General features: G+C 49.5%; 2 protein-coding genes and 1 pseudogene across 2 annotated transcripts; 1 reads left to right on the top strand and 2 right to left on the bottom strand.

Annotated features, from left to right (window-relative positions):
• Positions 1-18853, bottom strand: part of LOC144112010 (luciferin 4-monooxygenase-like) — a 198469-nt pseudogene that overhangs the window by 157505 nt on the left and 22111 nt on the right.
• On the top strand, positions 1016-8887 carry LOC144112013 (uncharacterized). Its single transcript, XM_077645094.1, has 3 exons — positions 1016-1284; positions 1359-1559; positions 7912-8887. The coding sequence occupies exons 1-3, from the start codon at positions 1031-1033 to the stop codon at positions 8069-8071; spliced, it is 615 nt and encodes a 204-aa protein (XP_077501220.1). The 5' UTR covers positions 1016-1030; the 3' UTR covers positions 8072-8887.
• LOC144112012 (uncharacterized) lies at positions 9027-16913 on the bottom strand. The gene is made up of 10 exons (XM_077645093.1): positions 15761-16913; positions 15530-15677; positions 14798-15122; positions 13890-14259; positions 12626-12799; positions 12375-12561; positions 11697-11939; positions 11246-11417; positions 11025-11173; positions 9027-9521 (listed from the first exon to the last, which is right to left on the bottom strand). Exons 1-10 carry the CDS (start codon positions 16064-16066, stop codon positions 9328-9330), a joined length of 2268 nt encoding a protein of 755 aa, XP_077501219.1. The 5' UTR covers positions 16067-16913; the 3' UTR covers positions 9027-9327.

The raw sequence follows: 18853 nt of genomic DNA, 5'->3' as shown, positions 1-18853 counted from the left end.
AACATAAAATATTCACATTTCCGGCGACGCGGGAGCGCACGCCGCCACCGGAGAGTCAGCTCACTACCCAATAGTAGTTCTAGTTCACTTTAACTCGGAGGAGAAAAAAACGCCTCGCGCGGCGCGTCCGCCAATCAGATTTCAAGTAAGTCACGTGGTATTTGGTCACGTGGCATTTTTGGTTTTTGGTTTTGCCACTAGATGGCCCTACTCTCTGCTCATCTCGACGGAACCTCTTCGGCGCATTTTTATTTCGCTCTGCAGAACCGGCGCGCACGTGAAAAACACGTGCTACTGTTTCGTGCACGCATCGTGTTCATCGAAAATGGAGAAAGCAGTCTTCAACGAGGCCCTTATCACGGAAGTGGAGAGGAGGAGGAGGAGGAAAACATTTATTTCTATTTACAGTGAGAGGTCGATGGGGCGAGCCGGAAGGGCCCGTCCCTTACAAACACTTGGAGGGAGCCCTAGTACGGGATCCCTGTAGCTTCCGCAGCGGCTCGGGCTCTAGCTACCAATGCCTGTTGGGCATGGAGTTCGGAGCAGCCGCGCAGGGCAGCTTCCCAGGCCTCTCGAGTGGGGTGGAGGTGGGGTGGGTAGGCAGTATTGGAAGGGCATGCCCACACCATGTGGTAGGTGTCCGAAAACTCCTCCTCACAGTGTGGGCACGCGCCCGAGAAAGAAGAATTGAAGTGCTTAAAGGGGTCGTGAAGTGTTTTCCAAAAATTTTGGACGACGTGTATATTTGGAATTCTGACCCTTCATTCTATAGCGTACAGTGATTCGTTTCATCGTCCGGGTTGATCGAATAGCGAAAAAAAGTTAATTTCGATTTCCCGGCACGCGTCCTCCTCAACTCTGCAGGAAACGTCATCTTAAGTAGCCAATCCGAGGCTTCTGTCGCCGACACAACATGGCGGCTTAGCGAGGCCTGCTGGCCCATAGTTGACCGAGGTCAGAGCACTATATGTACTCAAAAGTGGCGTCAAAATGACGTCACGCTGCATCACGCGCAGAAGGTTATTTAAAAATGGCCGATCTTCCCGAGCTGCAGCGTCGCTTGTTGGAAAGGAGTCGGCTGTTGGGGTTTGAGCCGTACGGCGACACACCTTTGCGGGTGCCAGATCAGCCGTCGTCAGAGGACGACAGCGGTGGCAGTGACAATGGCTGCGAAGACGGAGCGCGCGGCCAGCAACTAGCGGTCGTAGCCCGCGGCACAACCGCTACTTTCGGAAGCCCCGACCGTGAGCCTCCCGAACCCGGTCGTGTCGGGAATACACACTGGTATGTCCGAATCTTGTTGCTTACGTTGAGCAGTTTTCGAGAGAGTGCAATCGCTAACTGAAGCATTCGAATAGGTGTTTCTGCGGGCGGTGCGTGTCGATGCCCACTGCACTCGAGAGCACCTGCTGCCGCGAGATCCCTGCAGCGACTGTGAAGCAGCCGTCCGGGTGCATCACGGAGCACCCCCACTTTTACACCCTGTGCCTCGACGAGGTGGTGCTTACGGTGGCACTGCAAATGCTTTTGGATCATGGGCTACGCGTCGAGCACACAGGGTAAGAACAATGCTCAAAGGGAGACGCAGCATGAACAAGCGACCGCCTTTTTTTGCTCTTTTCTCACATGCGAAGCGCTGTAATCAAACGGGGAGCCAGTGCTCATCAAAGACTTCAACCTAGCGATAACTTCTGGGATGACATCGCTCCCTAGGAAAATGCGTAAATGCGCCGATGTGTTTGCACTAGGTGCCACGGTGTGTATACACATCGCGGCACGCGAGTGCGAACACAACATCGGTGGTCTTTTTTCATATGCGTGGACGATCACGATGTTTTGCTACTCAGGCGGTAAAATATTCTCGAGTAAACGTGCAAGCAGATGAGATGTGTCTTCTGGCATGTGTGAACTTGGATAATGCAGTTGAAGATCATGCACATAGTTGTAAGGATGCTGGCCAGACACATTTCTGTTTTATTGGCTGAGTTTACATCTTTAACAGGTGCAGCACTAGAGAAGCCGATTGCAATGGAAAGGATTGTGAGAACTGCAGTAAAATCAGTACAAAACAATCAATCATTTATTTCGCAGGAGACTGTACAAAATGGAATTTCATAGCAAAGTAACCTAGCCCCACTCACTGCCAGAACAATCACCATTCCAACGCTGTCCTCATTGCCATCATTTTTTGACAACGTGCATTAGGTGGTAACATTCTATAGTGTGCCATACAAATCGTTTCAATTAAAAAGAATTTGCTGATAGACTTCATTGCATCCATCATCACTTCTACTAATGTGTGGATGCTTGTGCCACAGCATGGTGTATAAAATCCGCATTTTCAGCAGTCACACAGTAAAGCTGTCTTAAACGTGTCGACACTGGCATCTTGCATGTGCTGACGGTGCAAGGCATACCTCTTTGAAACTCCCAGCTGTTCCGCAGCTCCACCCACCAGCTCTAAAGTTGTAAAGTGGTAGGGCCGACCAGCGTGACAGAAGAGGTGGTATCACAAAATCAAACAGAATTATTTAATTATACAAATAGCTTTGCATTGAACACCGCACAAAAAGTGCTTTGAGCCTTGCTTTTTGAGCCAGATGTGAACAACACTGCGAAACAGAATGTTCTCGTGCCACAGGTCGTTCTTATCGTAGATGACGGTTGCGCACAAGTGTGGACAGTGAATGCCTCATCAGAACCTGTTCTGATCCTGTTGGGGCTTAAACTCGCTTGATTTGATGCTTATGACATTCATACTATCAGATCCATATCTAAGTGTGAGCATTCCAGTCGAGCCACAGACTTCACCGTCAATATCGATCGCATGATTAACAAGTCGCTTTTGTCGTCCGAACTGCTTGCATTACAGGCTGTTCTTAGCCAGTATGTGTCAGTGTTTGATTTTGCTCAGCCAGCCACTTCCTCTCCGCTGCCAATTTATGGCATGCAACACTATAGATTAACACTGGTACTGCTCTGCCCATCAGACAGAAGCCTTGGTGCGTGTCTAAGGCCGAATGGACTGGCCGAATGGCCGAATGGACTCACATAGCCTCCCTCAAATGCTGCCATCACAATGCTGTCTAAATTGCTTGAGGACAAGCTTCAACTGACCTGGGGCGAAATGCTAAGCCGCGCTATAGTGCAGTGAGAAAATGACGACAGACTCGGTGGGCGCAAAAATGAGCTATGGTGCTCGCCACTGACTGTTCAGTGACGTGCCCAATCCCCGCTTTGGCCTTGTAAATAAATGCTTTCCTGCTCTCGCAACTTCGTATGAATATTGTAACGAAGACAGGACCGGCACAGATCACAGTCTCAGCGAAGTCCAGCGCACAGCAGGGAACTCACAAGATGGCGGTCCGAACCACACACACACTTCGTCTTTGTCCACCGGCACACGCACGCTTCGTCTTCATCGTCGGCGCGCTCCCATGAGCACGCGCCATTACCCCCTCCATCAAGGCGGCGGCCCAACGCCGGAAACGAACACGGACAGCAAAGGTAATGTTCGGTATAGACGGCGGACGGCAGAGAATACAGAGAGCTGTTAAGCTGGTAAAGCGGCGGGTTGCAGCCTGTCATGGTAGGGCTTCATGCGCGCCACGTGGACAGTCTCGGTCGGATGGCGCCGACGTGGTGAGGAGGTTGTGTCCCGCGGAAAAACTTCGTATGTGACATCACTTATACGACGAACCACCTCGTACGGACCGAAGTAGCGTCGGAGGAGCTTTTCGGAGAGTCCGCGGCGGCGCACAGGTGTCCATACCCATACAGAGTCGCCGGGCTCGTACCGAACGCATCGGTGGCGGAGGTTGTAGCGACCAGCGTCGAGTTGTTGTTGATGTCGAATCCGGCACCTTGCGCGAGTTGGCGGGCTTCTTCAGCCCGCTGGACGAATGTGTCAACGTCAGCGTAGGGGCCGATGTCTCCGTCGTCGTGAGCAGCGGGTAGCATAGCATCCAGCATGGTAGTGACACACCGTCCGTAGACCAGCTGGAAAGGTGTAAGACGGGTAGTCTCCTGTTCTGCCGTATTGTAGGCGAAGGTTGCATAAGGAAGAACTTCGTCCCACGTACGATGCTCAACATCGACATACATAGCAAGCATAACTGCAAGCGTCCGGTTGAGGCGTTCAGTCAAGCCGTTTGTTTGGGGATGATAGGCTGTTGTCTTCCGGTGACGCAAGACGATTGATGTCATAAAAAACTGAGCCACTTCTGGAGCACTAGCGTGGGGGAGCGCCTGTGTCTCGGCGTACCGCGTTAAGTAGTCCGTCACCACAACAATCCATTTGTTCCCAGAGGAAGACAATGGGAATGGGCCCAGCAAGTCCATGCCCACTTGTTGGAAAGGTGTTGTAGGTGGTGGGATGGGCTGGAGAAGCCCTGCGGGTTTAACTGGTGGTGTCTTTCGTCGCTGGCAGTCACGGCAGGTCCTCACATATTGCTGGACTGATGAGAGCAACTTTGGCCAGTAATACTTCGCACGAATGCGGGCATACGTCCGCGTAACACCCAAATGGCCAGCCGATGGCTCTTCGTGGCAGGCGTGCAAGATTTCTGGACGGAGTTCGGATGGCACAACCATAAGAAAGGTTTCCGTGTTATGGGCGAAGTTCCTCTTGTAAAGGACGCTATCTCGGAGACTGTAGGAACCCAAACCTCGAACGAAAAGCCGCGGAACAGCTTAACGTCTTCAGGCCCTCCAGATGCTCGATGAGCAGACGCAACTCTGAGTCAGCCCGTTGACGCCGGGCCATATCGGACGACGTGACGAGAGCAAGAAACGGGAAGTCGTCCTCCGTTTCGGCCGGAGCAACGTCGGCAGGTGCACGTGACAAGCAATCGGCGTCATTGTGCTTACGGCCGGACTTGTACACTACCGTGATGTCGTATCCCTGGAGGCGAAGGCTCCATCTCGCAAGCCGTCCCATTTCTTGCACTTGGGATCGTATAGCCTCTCGTCCCACCGGCGACACTCTGTACAGGTGTTGGGATATGGGGCTAGTCTCCTCGTTGACGATGATGCGGTGTTTGGCTACCGGGGTGCGCCCTACCTTTGATGTCGTGGCGAAGCACTCTGCGAAATCGTGAAGGAGCTCTAACAAGCGCTGCTTCTGACCCACCGACAAGCCGGGATTAATGTCCACGGTAGACAGAACGGTTGCTGCATCGCGTCCGTCCGGCGACGGTAGCCCCAGAGCACATATTTCTGCGGGCTCAACGAAGTCGGTAACGTATGCGACGGCCGTTCCTTTCGCAATAGGCTGGAACTCTGTTCCGAAGTTGGTGATCAAGAGTGTCGCAGAGCGATCCTGTAAGCGAACAAGCCCTCTTGCAGCGCAGATCCCTTTCTCGAGTAGAAGGCTGACGTTTCTCTCTGCCATAACGTCTCGATCACCGGGCGAGTCACTTTGCACGGGGACCATCATGCTGCACCGCGGAGGCACCGTCACGTCATCAGCAGCAATACGCAGGGCGGGTATCCTGGAGTCGTCTGGGTCGGCTATTTCAATTGCTTGTGTCGGCGAAAACGTCACGCGCGGCTCTTGTAAATTGATAACGGCGCCGTTAGCTTGTAAAAAGTCCAGGCCGAGAATGACATCGCGCGAACAGTGAGGTAGGACAACAAAGTCACAAACGTAAATAAATCCGTCGATTGTAACTCTCCCCGTACACCGGCTAACAGGGGTAATTGGGTGCCCACCAGCTGTGCGAATCTGAGGCCCAGTCCACGCGGTTAAAACTTTCCTCAGTTCTTTTGCTAGCTCGTTGCTCATAACCGAATAGTCCGCTCCCGTATCAACCAATGCCGTAACCGCTAAATCGTCGATATCGACCGGTAAGTTCGAAGCTGCACATCCTTTGTGATCGTCACGTGTCCTCGTTTGATAGCCGTCGTCTGGTCGGGAACGCGATGGAGGATGTTCGGCTGTTCGCTCGTCAGCGGCCTTACCTCCGCAGGCCGCTGGGTCTAGTTTCCCCGGCGAGGACTCAGTGAGCGGCTGAAACGGCTTGTCGGAGGAAGGGGACTCGGCGAACGATAGCGGGTAGAGGTTGGTGGGCGGTAGTCAGGGCGAGTGAAATCAGTGTGAGTATGATCCCGGCGCGTTGACAGGTGCTCCTCAATTTCGCGGGACCGTTCGCCATTGGGCGGATAGGGGACTCGCGGATGAAATCCGCGAATTCCAGCTCGACGATAAGGGCACCACCGCAAGATATGGCCAGCCTCACCGCAGTGGTAGCAAAGGGGCCGCTGGTCAGGTGCCCGCCACACGTCCGTCTTCCGCAGCCTGGCTTCGGACAACACAGGGACAGGCGGGGGCCGCGGCTGGAAAGCAGATGCAGATGGGCTGGTGCTCCAAGGGGCGAGGTCGCAGTTCTGTCGGAGTACCGACGCGTACGTCTGGCGCGGGGGCGTCGGTGTAAGGGCAGCAGGGGCAACAGGTTCAGGAACCACCTGCTGCACTTCCTCTCGGATAATTTGTGCTAACGATGGACACTGCGGCTGCGACTGGGCAGAGAGGCGCATTTTGTGCAGCTCTTCTTTGACAATAGATCGAACCAGCTCCCGAAGGGTGTCAGCGGAGTCGCTGGAGGCTGGGGCAAAGTCGGCAGTTGATACGATGTTCACGGCGCGATTGTAATAGCGGGCGCGTTGTTGCAGGGTCTTTTCGACGGTAGTGGCCTCCGATAGAAACTCCGAAGTGGTGTTAGGTGGGTTTCGCACAAGCCCAGCAAACAGTTCTTTTATCCCGCGCATCAGGTGGCGCACTTTCTTGTCCTCGGCCATGTTTGGATCCGCCCTTCTGAACAGTCGTGTCATGTCCTCATAATACATTGCGACGCTCTCATTGGGTCGCTGGTTCCTTGACTGCAGCGCCGACTCAGCTCGTTCCCGACGGTCGGTGTTGACGTAGGTCGCCAGCAACTGGCTACGGAACCGTTCCCAAGAAGGAAACGTTGTCTCGTGGTTCACGTACCACGTCCGCGCCGAGTCGTCACGAGCGAAGTAAACATTGTGCAGCTTCCGCTCCGCATCCCAGCCGTTGTACCTGGCAAAGCGCTCGAACTGGTCAAGCCAGTCCTCCGCGTCCTCAAACACTTCGCCATGGAAGGTCGGCGGCGTTCGCGGCTGGAGGACCAGGAAATGAGCAGCTGAGTTCCCGTTGTCAGCCATAGCTGCCGCGTCTCCGTTGCTAGCCATAGGTGCCGCGTCAGTCCTGCGCGTCGCAGCTGGAGCCCTGGTCCTAGGGGATAACGGACCGTACTCTGGTGACTGACCTTGGATTCGGCGGCTCGTACTGCGATGAATCGGAGTCAAATCCGTGTTCATTGAGAGCCTTCGGGGCACGTAGATGTTGGAAAGTACCCAGCACCTCCACCAAAAATGTAACGAAGACAGGACCGGCACAGATCACAGTCTCAGCGAAGTCCAACGCACAGCAGGGAACTCACAAGATGGCTGTCTGAACCACACACACACTTCGTCTTTGTCCACTGGCACACGCACACTTCGTCTTCATCGTCGGCGCGCTCCCATGAGCACGCGCCAATATAGTAGTTCAGCAACATTTGCCTGTGCTGCCTGTGGAGAACCGTGGCACCATGAATAAAAAGTTTCAATGCTGCCACGAAATTGGGGTCATGCCACTGTTGCATTTTTGTTGTCTACCATTCTCTGTCAATAACTTCAAAATGTTGCAATAGAATTCAGAGTTCACAATGCTGCCAGGAAGAACACACAGTGACAATCACATGATTTAACTCGCAAACAATGACGTTGGAACTAACTGTACAGACACTGATAACATGATTAGCTTTCAGCATTGTAAAAGCCTGAAACTGAACTTTCATTTTGCTATGCTGAAAAAAATAGTGACTCTTGTTTTTCTCTTGTCAACAGGAGGTACCGCTACATCAGCTACAGCCAGCTTGCACACTGGCTTTGGGGACGCCTGGGCAGACATCACCGGAAGGTCCTCCCTGCTTGTGCTGTATGCCAAATAAGGGAGAGATTTCCATCGGAAGGTTACACTGGTTTCCAGTATGCACAAGGGCTCTAGAAGTTTGTTCAGCAATGCTTGTGAACTTGCAGTCATGTCTTGTTAACATGGACACCTTGCTATAAGGACAATTTTCAAGGACTGATCCCCTCCCATTCCATTCTGCCTTGGTGATATATAAACTCTCTGCGTAGACTATGGACAGCTTATTTGGAAACCAAAAGCAAAAAAAGATACATTTTGTCTCAGTTTTGCAGACATTGCTTTGGTCCTCTGGGACCTTGCTCATTGGGTATAATATGCAGTCGAAAATTGGTTGTTGGGAAAGGAAATGGCGCAGTGTCTCATGTCTAGGTGTCCAACCATGCAGTAAGGGAACGGTTAGAGGAGGAACTGACAGAAGAAAGACAGAAAGAGGTGCCTTAGTGGCGGGCGCCAGAATAATTTGGCCACCTGGGGATCTTTAACGTGCACTGACATCAAACAGCACACTGACGCCTTTTGTGTTTCACCTCCATCGAAATGCAGCCGCCACGGTCAGGTTCGAACAAGGGTACTCTGGCTGAGTAGCTGAGTTTTGACCTTCATTCGTTATTTTTGACCACTCATATTATAAATAATTTTTTCTGGGAACAAAAGTGTCCATATTAACCGCACATCACTGTATTATGCAATTCAAAAAGTATAGAAGAGGGGAATGCACCTTTGGGACAAGAGACTTCAAAGTGAGAAAAGTTTCGCTGCAGATGGGAGCATTTGAAAGAAGTAGCACCCCCTAGGTGTTCATTATTTTTGTGAAAGGGTTGCTTTTAAAAATCCTATACTTGTATCCATCCATTTCTGAATAATATTTTTATAAAGTTTCATCTGCATCCACTTTGTTATCATGTTATTATTTTTAATGTGCTGATGTTGCGTACAAGGCATAGGTAGGGACAGATTGATTGCATTTTCGCACTCTATCCCAACCTATGCTTTTGAGAGATGGAGAGTATTTCTTTTTTTTTGTCTGAGTGTGTGACGACCTACACTTCAACCTCTGCCATGCTTCATGGCAGACATCATGGAATCACAGCACTTATAGCCGGGGACAAAGAGAGGACACACAGACAGCTGCACAGTTTTGCATGTCCGCTCTGTGTCCTCGTATGCAAGCGTTGTGAATCCACGATGTCTGATCAAGAAACAACTAGCCCAGCAACACGCCCTGCATAAATTCATGCGTATTAACATGCGACCAGACTACAACTTGTTTTGAAAGTAATGGGCCTATCCTTCAACACTGATTTCGTAATTTTAGGGAATACGCACCTGTACTAGACAGTGGTGCTCCCCATGCTACTGGCAAACCTAGACCTTCTTGCTGCCACGAGTTCATTCTTAGAGGGCCTCGGGAAAGAGCGACTCATGGGGGGTGGGGCAGTCGAAAGGTTTTCCGCAAAAGCTGCCTTGAAAGACGGCCACTGTTCACAGCAATGGACTGTCTCCTTCAGAAGCAGGCGAACATAATCTGGAAAACAACAACCGTGCATATAATAACATCAGCATTATTAATGCCAACATTCCTGACACTAACCAGTTATACAAAAAGAGCGTGCTGAAGCGTACTAAAGAGGGTATAGGAGATACTGCTTTGTTTTGCCCATACACACCCATATTTTAGGTTTTCTTGGAAACGCCTACAATAGAACTTGGTGGCTGAAATTGAATACAACCTTTGTCCGTAATGTTCCGAGAATGAGTCCATTAAAAAAAATGCGTTTAACATTGAAAGCATTTGTGCAACACCCCTTCAGAATAGTCTCCCTTGAAGTCTATACACAGCTCCCAACGCTTCTTGAGGTCTTGGAAACAGTTGGAAAATGCCTCTTTTGGCAGGGCTGTCAGCTCCTTTGTCGTGGCGTCTTGAATGGCCTCCACGCTCCTAATTCAGTTACCTTTTAGGGCTCTCTTCACAGGAGGCAACAGGTAAAAATCGCATGGAGAGAGGCCAGGCGAGTATGGCAGATGGGGAAGTACAGTAATGCTGTGCTTAGCAAGAAATTTTATCACGCTGAGAGCAGTGTGCAGCCTTCCGTCATCGCGGTACGATTTCCCTGATCCGAGCCACGTTGTTTTCAGTCCGTGAGGTTGAAGGGCGTCCCTGCCTTGTGTTGTCTTCCACCGATGTTCTCCCCGAAATGAACCTCTTGTGCCACTCGAAAACTTGCGCCCGTGAAAATGTCTAGTTGCTGTAAACGTCACGAAGGAGCTCATATGTCTGTGTGGCTGTCGTGCCAAGCTTCACTCAGAATTTAATGTTTGCACGCTGTTCGAGGTGGACGTCCATCTCCACATTTCGTCACAGTAGAATGCACAGACGACCAGTGACAATGTATTTTCCTACATGTAAATTGCTCAGGTTAGCTTGGAAAGATGGCACATACACACCAACATTTCCTTTCAGGAATCATTTCTAGAGAAGAAAATAAATCAGTCTCAAAACGTTACGGACAAAGGTTGTACTTTGATTGGGTGGATGAATATGTCACCAAAATGCTGGCCAAGCCTATATTCTAAATACAAAGTTGAAAGTTAGATGCTGGTACACGTGTGAAAGATTGTAGTAAAATTTTAATGTATATACATAAAGCGAGGCCTGTAATGTACTCTATATAGTAGCGTGGCCAATGGCCATTTTCAAGTTTGCTGTCATTGGGGGTTGTCTGGTCCCAGGCTGCATCAACCCACGATATTGTGTTGCACTGACACCACCAGGTGGCTTAGAGCAGTCATGCCCATATATGATGGATATCCTTAGGCACGCTGTGCTTGATAATATGGCTTCACAATGGTTTGGAGCATATAGATTCAAATATTAAAGAAAAGAATTTGTTGCCGATATTAGAAGTTACACTTTAGTTACTTCTGTTTTTGTTTTCTTAGCCCACATTTTGTTTTGTATTCCTTTGAGGTCTTGGACCTTAAAGAGTTTACAAAAAATTGTTTTTGTAATGCTAAGTAAACTGCTTACCATATGTAGGCTCCGCTTTCACGGGACAAGCAACGGCTGTACCCTTCCTTGCTTTTGGGTGCTTTATTTTCCATCTGGACAGTCCTTCAGCTGTGGTGGCCTGTCCTTTGCTGGCATTCTCATTGAAATGGAGTATTGCCAGTTGTGTTCTGAAAAACCAGACAAATAATTCGAGCGGGTCATCAGGTGTAAATTTTTGCATAACATCATTCACTACTTACCTTGCACGCATGCCCTCAGGTGAGAAGCATACAGACTTTGGTGCAAAGCCTATCAGTACACTGTGGAAAGCCTCCAAGCTGAAGGTGTGTGTACAGGGAGCCAGTTGCCTGATGTCTTTCAGGATACGAGGTGAGCTCACAACCTCTACAAACTTGTTGTGTGCAGTTGTCCCTGCATTGACAAATCAATTTCTCAGGAAAGACTTCTCCGAAAAAAGCCTTCTCCATCTTTTTAGGCGGGCATAACTTCCAATGACAACAACAAATAATTCTTTGGGAAAGGTTCAAAATTAGCTGGATGCCCACAACTTCGCTGTTTCACGAAGCATGTCGCATGCCATACTTCATCACAAGAACATGATTCTAATGTGGAAAGCAAATGAACATTTAGGAAACAATTTCAGTTCCTTGCAGAGAGCATATCTTGCTTTCAAATAGCTACATTACTCACCAGGAACTAGCCATTCCCTTTCTCCAAGTTCATCGTGTGCACAATGCGTGTAAAGGCCTGGATGTCCCGTGTGTATATTTGCAGCGTGCCGCTCCATGCTTTTCCACATGTCTGTCAGTAGTTCTGCACTGCCATCGCTGAGGGCTGCACACCAATATAGGTGATTACTGGCTGGCTGAATCCATATTTTTAGCACACTGCATCCAGCTCGTTTTGCATGGGCAGCCAGCTTCTTCTTGATGCCTGGAATGGAGGTGTAATAATTAATGAAGATTAATCCTTCAGTCATTACATGTTAACCTGGCTCTTGAGCTTCCACCCCGAAACACCCACCTTCCCTCCTCTAGCCTGCAGAACTCAAGGAATCCGGTTTCACACCACAGTGCCCATCCGCAACCTGTGCATGCATGGCTGGCCTTTCCCTCATAGTCATTGACATAAACCACAGCCAAAAAGGACAGCAAACAGATAAAACTTCCCCCATCTTCTTGCCTCTTGAAATTCAGGAACCTCTCCCACTGCTTCACTATATTCACTACAATTTTGCTGTGCGCCCCGCTTTTCTTGTAGTAAAGTCTGCTTGGAACAATGAAATTTAGTCTAAAATTTCGCCGCATTCTACAAAACATGATGCAGGAAACAGTCTTATCTGCGAAGCGTAGGTTCATTCGGTTCTACCTTTTGAGATATGCCAACAATCATAGTAGTGTCGGATGGTGGGCTCCTGCGTCCGCATATACTTGGTGACTTGGCCGTGCCGGTCAGTTGTCACTGACGCCACCTTCAGCCCCCGCTCCTTCACCATGTTGAGGCTCTTCACAAAGGCGAACTTCTCCATGGAGGTGCTTGATTGTACATCTGCACACTTTTGTCGGGAAAAAAAGCTAAGTTACATCACAGAGCCATTTTATTAAAAAGCTGTGACCTACCTCCCCGACTTGCACTTGCTCGAAGTGAAGAATTTTGTTTAGCTGGGCAACGTGCAAAGAGTAAGTTAAAAATTTTGCACAAAATCCTGGCGAATCGCAGCGTCCATCGCCAGCCAAGTCCACAGTGCAGCCTTCCAACTGGCGAAACAACTCCTCCTGTTGTTGTTGCCAGATCTGGTATGACAAAGGTGCAGTTTTTAAACATCACATCAAATGCAGAACACTATTACGCTGCTTCTTCTGTTCTTGACAGGTACCATGAAATGATTTTGAGAACCTCTTTTCAGAACTCTTCCTTATTTAAGATATGAGGGTGAAGAACCATTGCAATTCGCAACCAAAAGCAATTAATGTGTTATACATAGTTGAATAAAATGGGACATATAGAAATCTCTGGGCAGTACTGTACGCATGCGTGAAGAACTTTAATTGCTTCACTTGTTTTGCAGCAGATGTTGCTAACAGCGTTGCTCTTTTATTTTGATTATTGTGCTCGTCTGGTGCTACCTATGTTCTAGATGTGCACTGTCGACTTCAGGACTTGTCACTGTAATGACGGTTTGGGCCGCACCATTCATTGGAGAGTCGAGGAGAAAAGGCGTCTGGAATTTTCTACCCTTGTTTTCTTCAAAAGTGAGTGCAGTGGATCGAAAATGAATAGCTGTTGCTGAGTCTTTTGGAAATTGAAGCTGCTTTGGGGTCATTCTGTCAGAAAACCATTTCATGGACCCTTTATGTAAATTCACGATCAAAATATTATGGGACACGTGTTCTCGAAAAAAAAATTTATTCCAGCTCTGTCTTGTGAGGAAGCTGCGTGGTATTGCTGCCAGGGTATAGAGCATATTTGCCCCCACATACCGTGATACATTTCAGGCGACTGGATTACGCAACAGAGCCACAATTTTTTTTCCCATGTACTCGTGTCCAATAAACTTTTGATTGCGATAGTATGTGGACCCTCCAGAACACATGCCTCACAGACCAGATATTACATCAGCACATACAGATAGAACCTTGTGTCTTAAAACGTGAGGGGTTTTTGATGTTGACAGGCACATGGGCAGACCCAGGCTCTTCACCCGAGAGGGGGATCAGCTCATGAGAGGTTGTTCGATATTATAAGCAAGGTAGAGTGATCAAGTTTCTCAGTGCTTTGACTCCAAATGATGACTTACTGGATGACTTACTGCTTGAACTGAAGTAACTAATTGTGAAATATTGGTTCAGCAATTCATTTTACAATGCACAACCTTTCTCCTACCTTGTCGATTGCAGGAAGCAGGTAGCCTCGTTGGTAATTGTAGAATGTTCGTGGCGTGAACACCTGCACGTTCACATAGTTGAACATCCGGAGCACTGAGGTGGGACTGGTGCCAGCGAACAACATAGCTGCTGACATCAGCACGTTGCCCGCCGCCTTGCCATTGATCATCGGTTGGCTTGACCATGTCAGGAAGTGGTGGTTTGCACACAGTGTCTGTATTTGAAGCCAAGTCCCAGACACATGACTTACACTTTTGCAAGCGGCAAAGCACTTGCGGCACACTTGGAATAGTTCTTTCAGGCAACTTTCAAATATTATAAATTTTTTATCATCCTGTGGAAGGACTTCTTCAGTGCTGGAGTCAAGTCTGAAACAAAGTAAAGTGAGTTGCAATGGTTAAATAGTCATGTGATGCTGCCGAGATAACTGAAAGCTAGAATTTAACAGCATTAAAGAGCAGTAAATGTAATGGTTGCCCACACCGACACTGCGCCTTCTGTGTTGTAGTGCGCATTTTTCCATTCTGTGCATTTTTTTTGCTTGTAATTAATGTTATGACAGGTTTGCAAAGCTTGCAAATTTTTTTGTCTCATTGATGCTGCATGAGCAGCTGCTTGTGCCATGGAATATTGCAAAAGCATTTCAATGGATCAAGAGCTGCTTTATGAATATTCATAGGGTGCGAAGTTGGCCAGCTGGAGAGAGGACATGTGCACCACCACAACGAAATTATGCGAGCGCAGACAGTACGATACTCATACCTGCCCCTGCCCGAGAAAAGGGAGGACAACCTTATGTGCTCTTCTACCTACTAAATGACTGATTTGATTTTTAGTCACGCCATCATAATGGAACGGCATTCAGTGCACATGCTAAAGGGGTACGTATTAAGTCATAATTATTACCCCAAGAAGGTCTCGTTAAGTGATGGGAAAAACTCCGAGCTCTGCAGAGTGTTATGCTCCTCTTCACAGTCTGAGGCTTCGGATTCTATGGGGCTGGATGACTGTCGTGGAGCGAATGAGATGGGAGACGGTGCTCGACCATCAATTGGTAGTGAGGGGACTGTTTGGCAGGGAGGAGGTGGTAGAGAAGAAACAGGTTGCGTTGTGGAGGCTGGAGCTGTGCTTGTATTCGTGCAAGCTTCACAGTGTGCGCTGGTGGTCTGCCCGGCATCTGTCTGCACGTGGATATCCTTTCTCACGGAAATGTGGAGGTTCACCTGTGTATCTGAAAGTTAATGAAGAAAATGAAACTCATGCAATGCCAAGAGCTGTTTGTTTATACAATGTTAATATCACACAGTTATGGAATCCTCATTATCAACTAATAGGCATGCGACTGGCAAACTTGGTATCAGTTATGCTATCACTACCTGCATGTGAAATACGTGATGGCTTCCTTCGGAGGCCCAAAAAAATTTTATACATTATTCCAGCACTTCCCCAGATTGGAACTGACAACACGAATGCCTCCTCCAGAATTTGTCAAGCATTCAGTGGTACCAGTGAACAATGAATGCATCAAACAGTGCTCCTTCCCTCTTCCTAAACCGCGAAAAAATTATTGCGACCCAATTTATTCTTGTGGAATGTGGGTAGAACACGAACGCGCCACTGCTGCAAGGAAAATCTTACATCGTGTTCGCACATCACGGCCGTCAGTCTGGCAGGCAACAGTGAAGGTGTTTCTTGGGGTCTGTGTGCAGCTGTCAACCATTTGAGGCGAAGTTTGCGCCTCTTCGGCTGTCAAAATTGCTTCCACATCCTGCGGTTCGGGTAGTTCCTAAAAAAGGGAAAGCTGTTAGCAACCGAAAGAAAGGACAACAAACTGTAATAAAGTTCATCATTTTCGTCTCGCGAACTTACCTCGGACCTTCTCCGCTTTTTTGGCGGTGCGCCGGGCGAGAGGTTTTGCGTCGGTATGGCGTCTCGCTTGATGCGAGCATTCTTCAAATCCATACCGAGGCTTCGAAGGACATCCAGGTTCGTTTCGTAGTCGCCCGGTAGAAAGTGCTCGGAGCACACGTACCCGGTCTGACTGCCCATATCGCGGTTAATGGCTCGAAGCCACAGGGCTCTTCGCTGCGGGTCTCCGGGCAACTTGTGAAATCTCACATTGCTTCCATTCTCGTAAGTCGTGCGGCACTGTCTCACAAGGCACACAGTTGGCATGGCGTGCACTGAAACGCGGATAACACGCTGAAAACCACAGCCTGGATGGAACTGCCACGACACAAAGAGCAGCGAGCTACTGTAGCGTGCAGCCGGAGGCCTGGGTTGGATTGAGTTGTTTGGTCACAAACCGGCTATTGGGATCGTGAAAACGCCGCGAGTCGTGTCGGACTGAACTCGACCCTTCCACTTCACCCGAAGGGTGCATTGACAAGCAACCGCCTCCGCAAAATACACAATCATTCACGCTTTGGTTTCCGAAAACATTTGTTTTGCAGGTGAGAACAGAAGCGGGAGCCGGTTGACAACTCGTGTAGTCGCACCTCGCAGGGCGCGCCACGAGAGTTGACTCACTCGTATTGAGCGCATGTAAACGGAGAGTCGTCGAGTTTGGCCGGCCTTTCTCAACTCGATGCCCTGACAGAACCACCCGCTATCGAGTTCATGTAAACGAAAGACCCCACGGAGGACGGAGAAGCGTAACCGAAACCGAAACTGATCCCAGGTCAATGACTGATCTAGGATCACGTGCTGTTCTTTGCCGAGTAAAGTTCCGTGTGCAAATAATTGTCACACTTTTTTTAGCTTTCTAACTTTCATACTAATCTATTATTTTGGGGTAAACGAAATTGAAAGGTATATCAGTTTCTAAGCGTCTTAATGTGACGTAGTTGGGTAGTACTTCTGTCAGCCGCCGGGGTCGCATGGTCGTTTCACGAGCGCAAAAAGGCAACGATTTCCAACGGGCTTTATTAAATGCAGACTCAATATTGCGCTGAAATATTTCGGAATCGGCATGTACAATATTTATTGAATCAATGTAAATTACAACCGGGCGGCTTCATTTTCTTTTCACAACCCCTTTAAGTACTGCCGGGCACAGTACAGTATTGGTATAGAGGCGGAGAAGCCAGCGCTCCTCCACCCTGGTGAGGCCTTTACAGGGAGGGGGATAGAGACCATGAAAATTTTGATAAAGAGAGGTGATCTCTTTAAAGGTGATGGCCGGATTGAAATTGAATTCCGGATCAGGCTGCGGATGAGGCGACGCCCGGTGAGTAAGCGCGCGGGCGGCAGCGTCGGCTGCCTCGTTCCCCTCAAGACCCGCATGAGCCGGAGCCCACACGATGGTACGATGGGTCGGAAACCCTGTGTAATCGCATGCGTGGAGAATTTTGAAAGCACGGTCTGGAATGTACCCTTGCTCAATATTGCGGCAGGCGCCCCTGGAGTCCGTAATAATGACTCGGGACTCTGGATCTGCGGCGGCCAGTGCAATGGCGATCTCTTCCGCAAATGTAATGTTTGGGGCACGGAAAGTAAGGCCCTGAACTGTAGTGTTTTGGTGGATGACGGCCGCCGTGTACCAACCCCCATGGTGCGGGCCGGCCGCATCCACATAGAAGACACCTGGCTTGTGGCCATATTGTTGAGAAATAGCCTCCGCCCGCGCGAGACGGCGACCATCATGGGTGTCTGCAGTCATGTTCTTCGGAAGGGGTCGCACCTGGAGTGCAAAGCGCCAGGCTTCAGGGATGCGGACCCGTTCTTCTGTATGTGTTGCGTAGGAAATGTGTAAGCGGGTTAGAAGGCGGCTCCCCGCAGGTGTTTTGCTTAGGCGCAAGTATTGATTGTTAAGATGAGCTTCTCGTAACTCCCCAAAGGTGTTGGTCATCCCCAGACCGAGGAGACGCTTGTTGGACGTCGTTATGGGGAGGTCGAGCGCTCTCTTATAAATCTTGCGGAGAACTACCTCTAAGGCATTCTCATCGCATTTGCGTAGGTGGAGGTAGGGAGCCGAATATAAAATCCGGCTGGTCACGAATGCATTGGCCAGCCGCAGGGCATCTTTGCATCGTAGTCCCCCCCTTTTATTGGACACCCGGCGGAGCATCCGACCCACCTGGTCCCCCACCTTACGTAACTTGTTTAGGGTAGTGTCTATCTTGCGCCTATGATGAATGAAAAGCCCCAGTACCCGGATCTCCGCGTGTTCAGGTATCGGTCCGCTAAGTAGGGAAAGGGCAATTTTGGTTGTGCACTTTGAGTTGGGGCGTATGTGCACAAATTCAGATTTGCTCGGGGAGCATTCAAGACCACAGCGACGAGCGTATTCGTCCACTATAGCTGCCGCTTGTTGCAGGTTGGTCTCGATGTCTCCAACCGATTGTTGTGTTGCCCAGAGGGTGATGTCGTCCGCATACAGAGCGTGCTGCACACCGGCGACCTCCGCCAGCTGGGTAGGGAGCTTCATCATGGCCAGATTAAATAGTAATGGCGAGAGGACAGCTCCCTGTGGGGTCCCTCGTGTACCAAGTTGATATGGGCCATATTCTGTGTCTTGTAGCCGGATATAGGATTGGCGATCTGTAAGGAATTGTTTGATATAATTGAAAGAATTGCGCCCACAATGTGTTTGCGACAAGTGGGATAGGATGATCTCGTGGGTCACATTGTCGAAAGCCCCCCGCAGGTCAAGTGCGACGACTACTTTATCATTGCTGGGGTGCTCGACGGGGTCGAGAATCTCCTTGTGAAGTTGCAACAGGACATCTTGTGCGGACCGGTGTGGGCGGAAACCGTACATGGTGTCTGCGAAAATGTTTTGTTGTTCCAGGAAAGCCGACAATCTGTCGCGGACCATAGTCTCCATCAGCTTCCCCACACACGAAGTGAGGGAGATGGGCCGGAGGTTGTCGGTGTTAATGGCTTTACCTGGCTTGGGAATGAAAGTTACTAGTGCCGTTTTCCAATCTATGGGGAGTGGTGTGCCTCCAATCCAGATAG

The sequence above is a fragment of the Amblyomma americanum genome, unplaced genomic scaffold (genome assembly GCF_052857255.1).
Source record: "Amblyomma americanum isolate KBUSLIRL-KWMA unplaced genomic scaffold, ASM5285725v1 scaffold_26, whole genome shotgun sequence".
NCBI classification, from domain to species: domain Eukaryota; kingdom Metazoa; phylum Arthropoda; class Arachnida; order Ixodida; family Ixodidae; genus Amblyomma; species Amblyomma americanum.
This window is presented reverse-complemented; position numbering and strand designations above follow the sequence as displayed.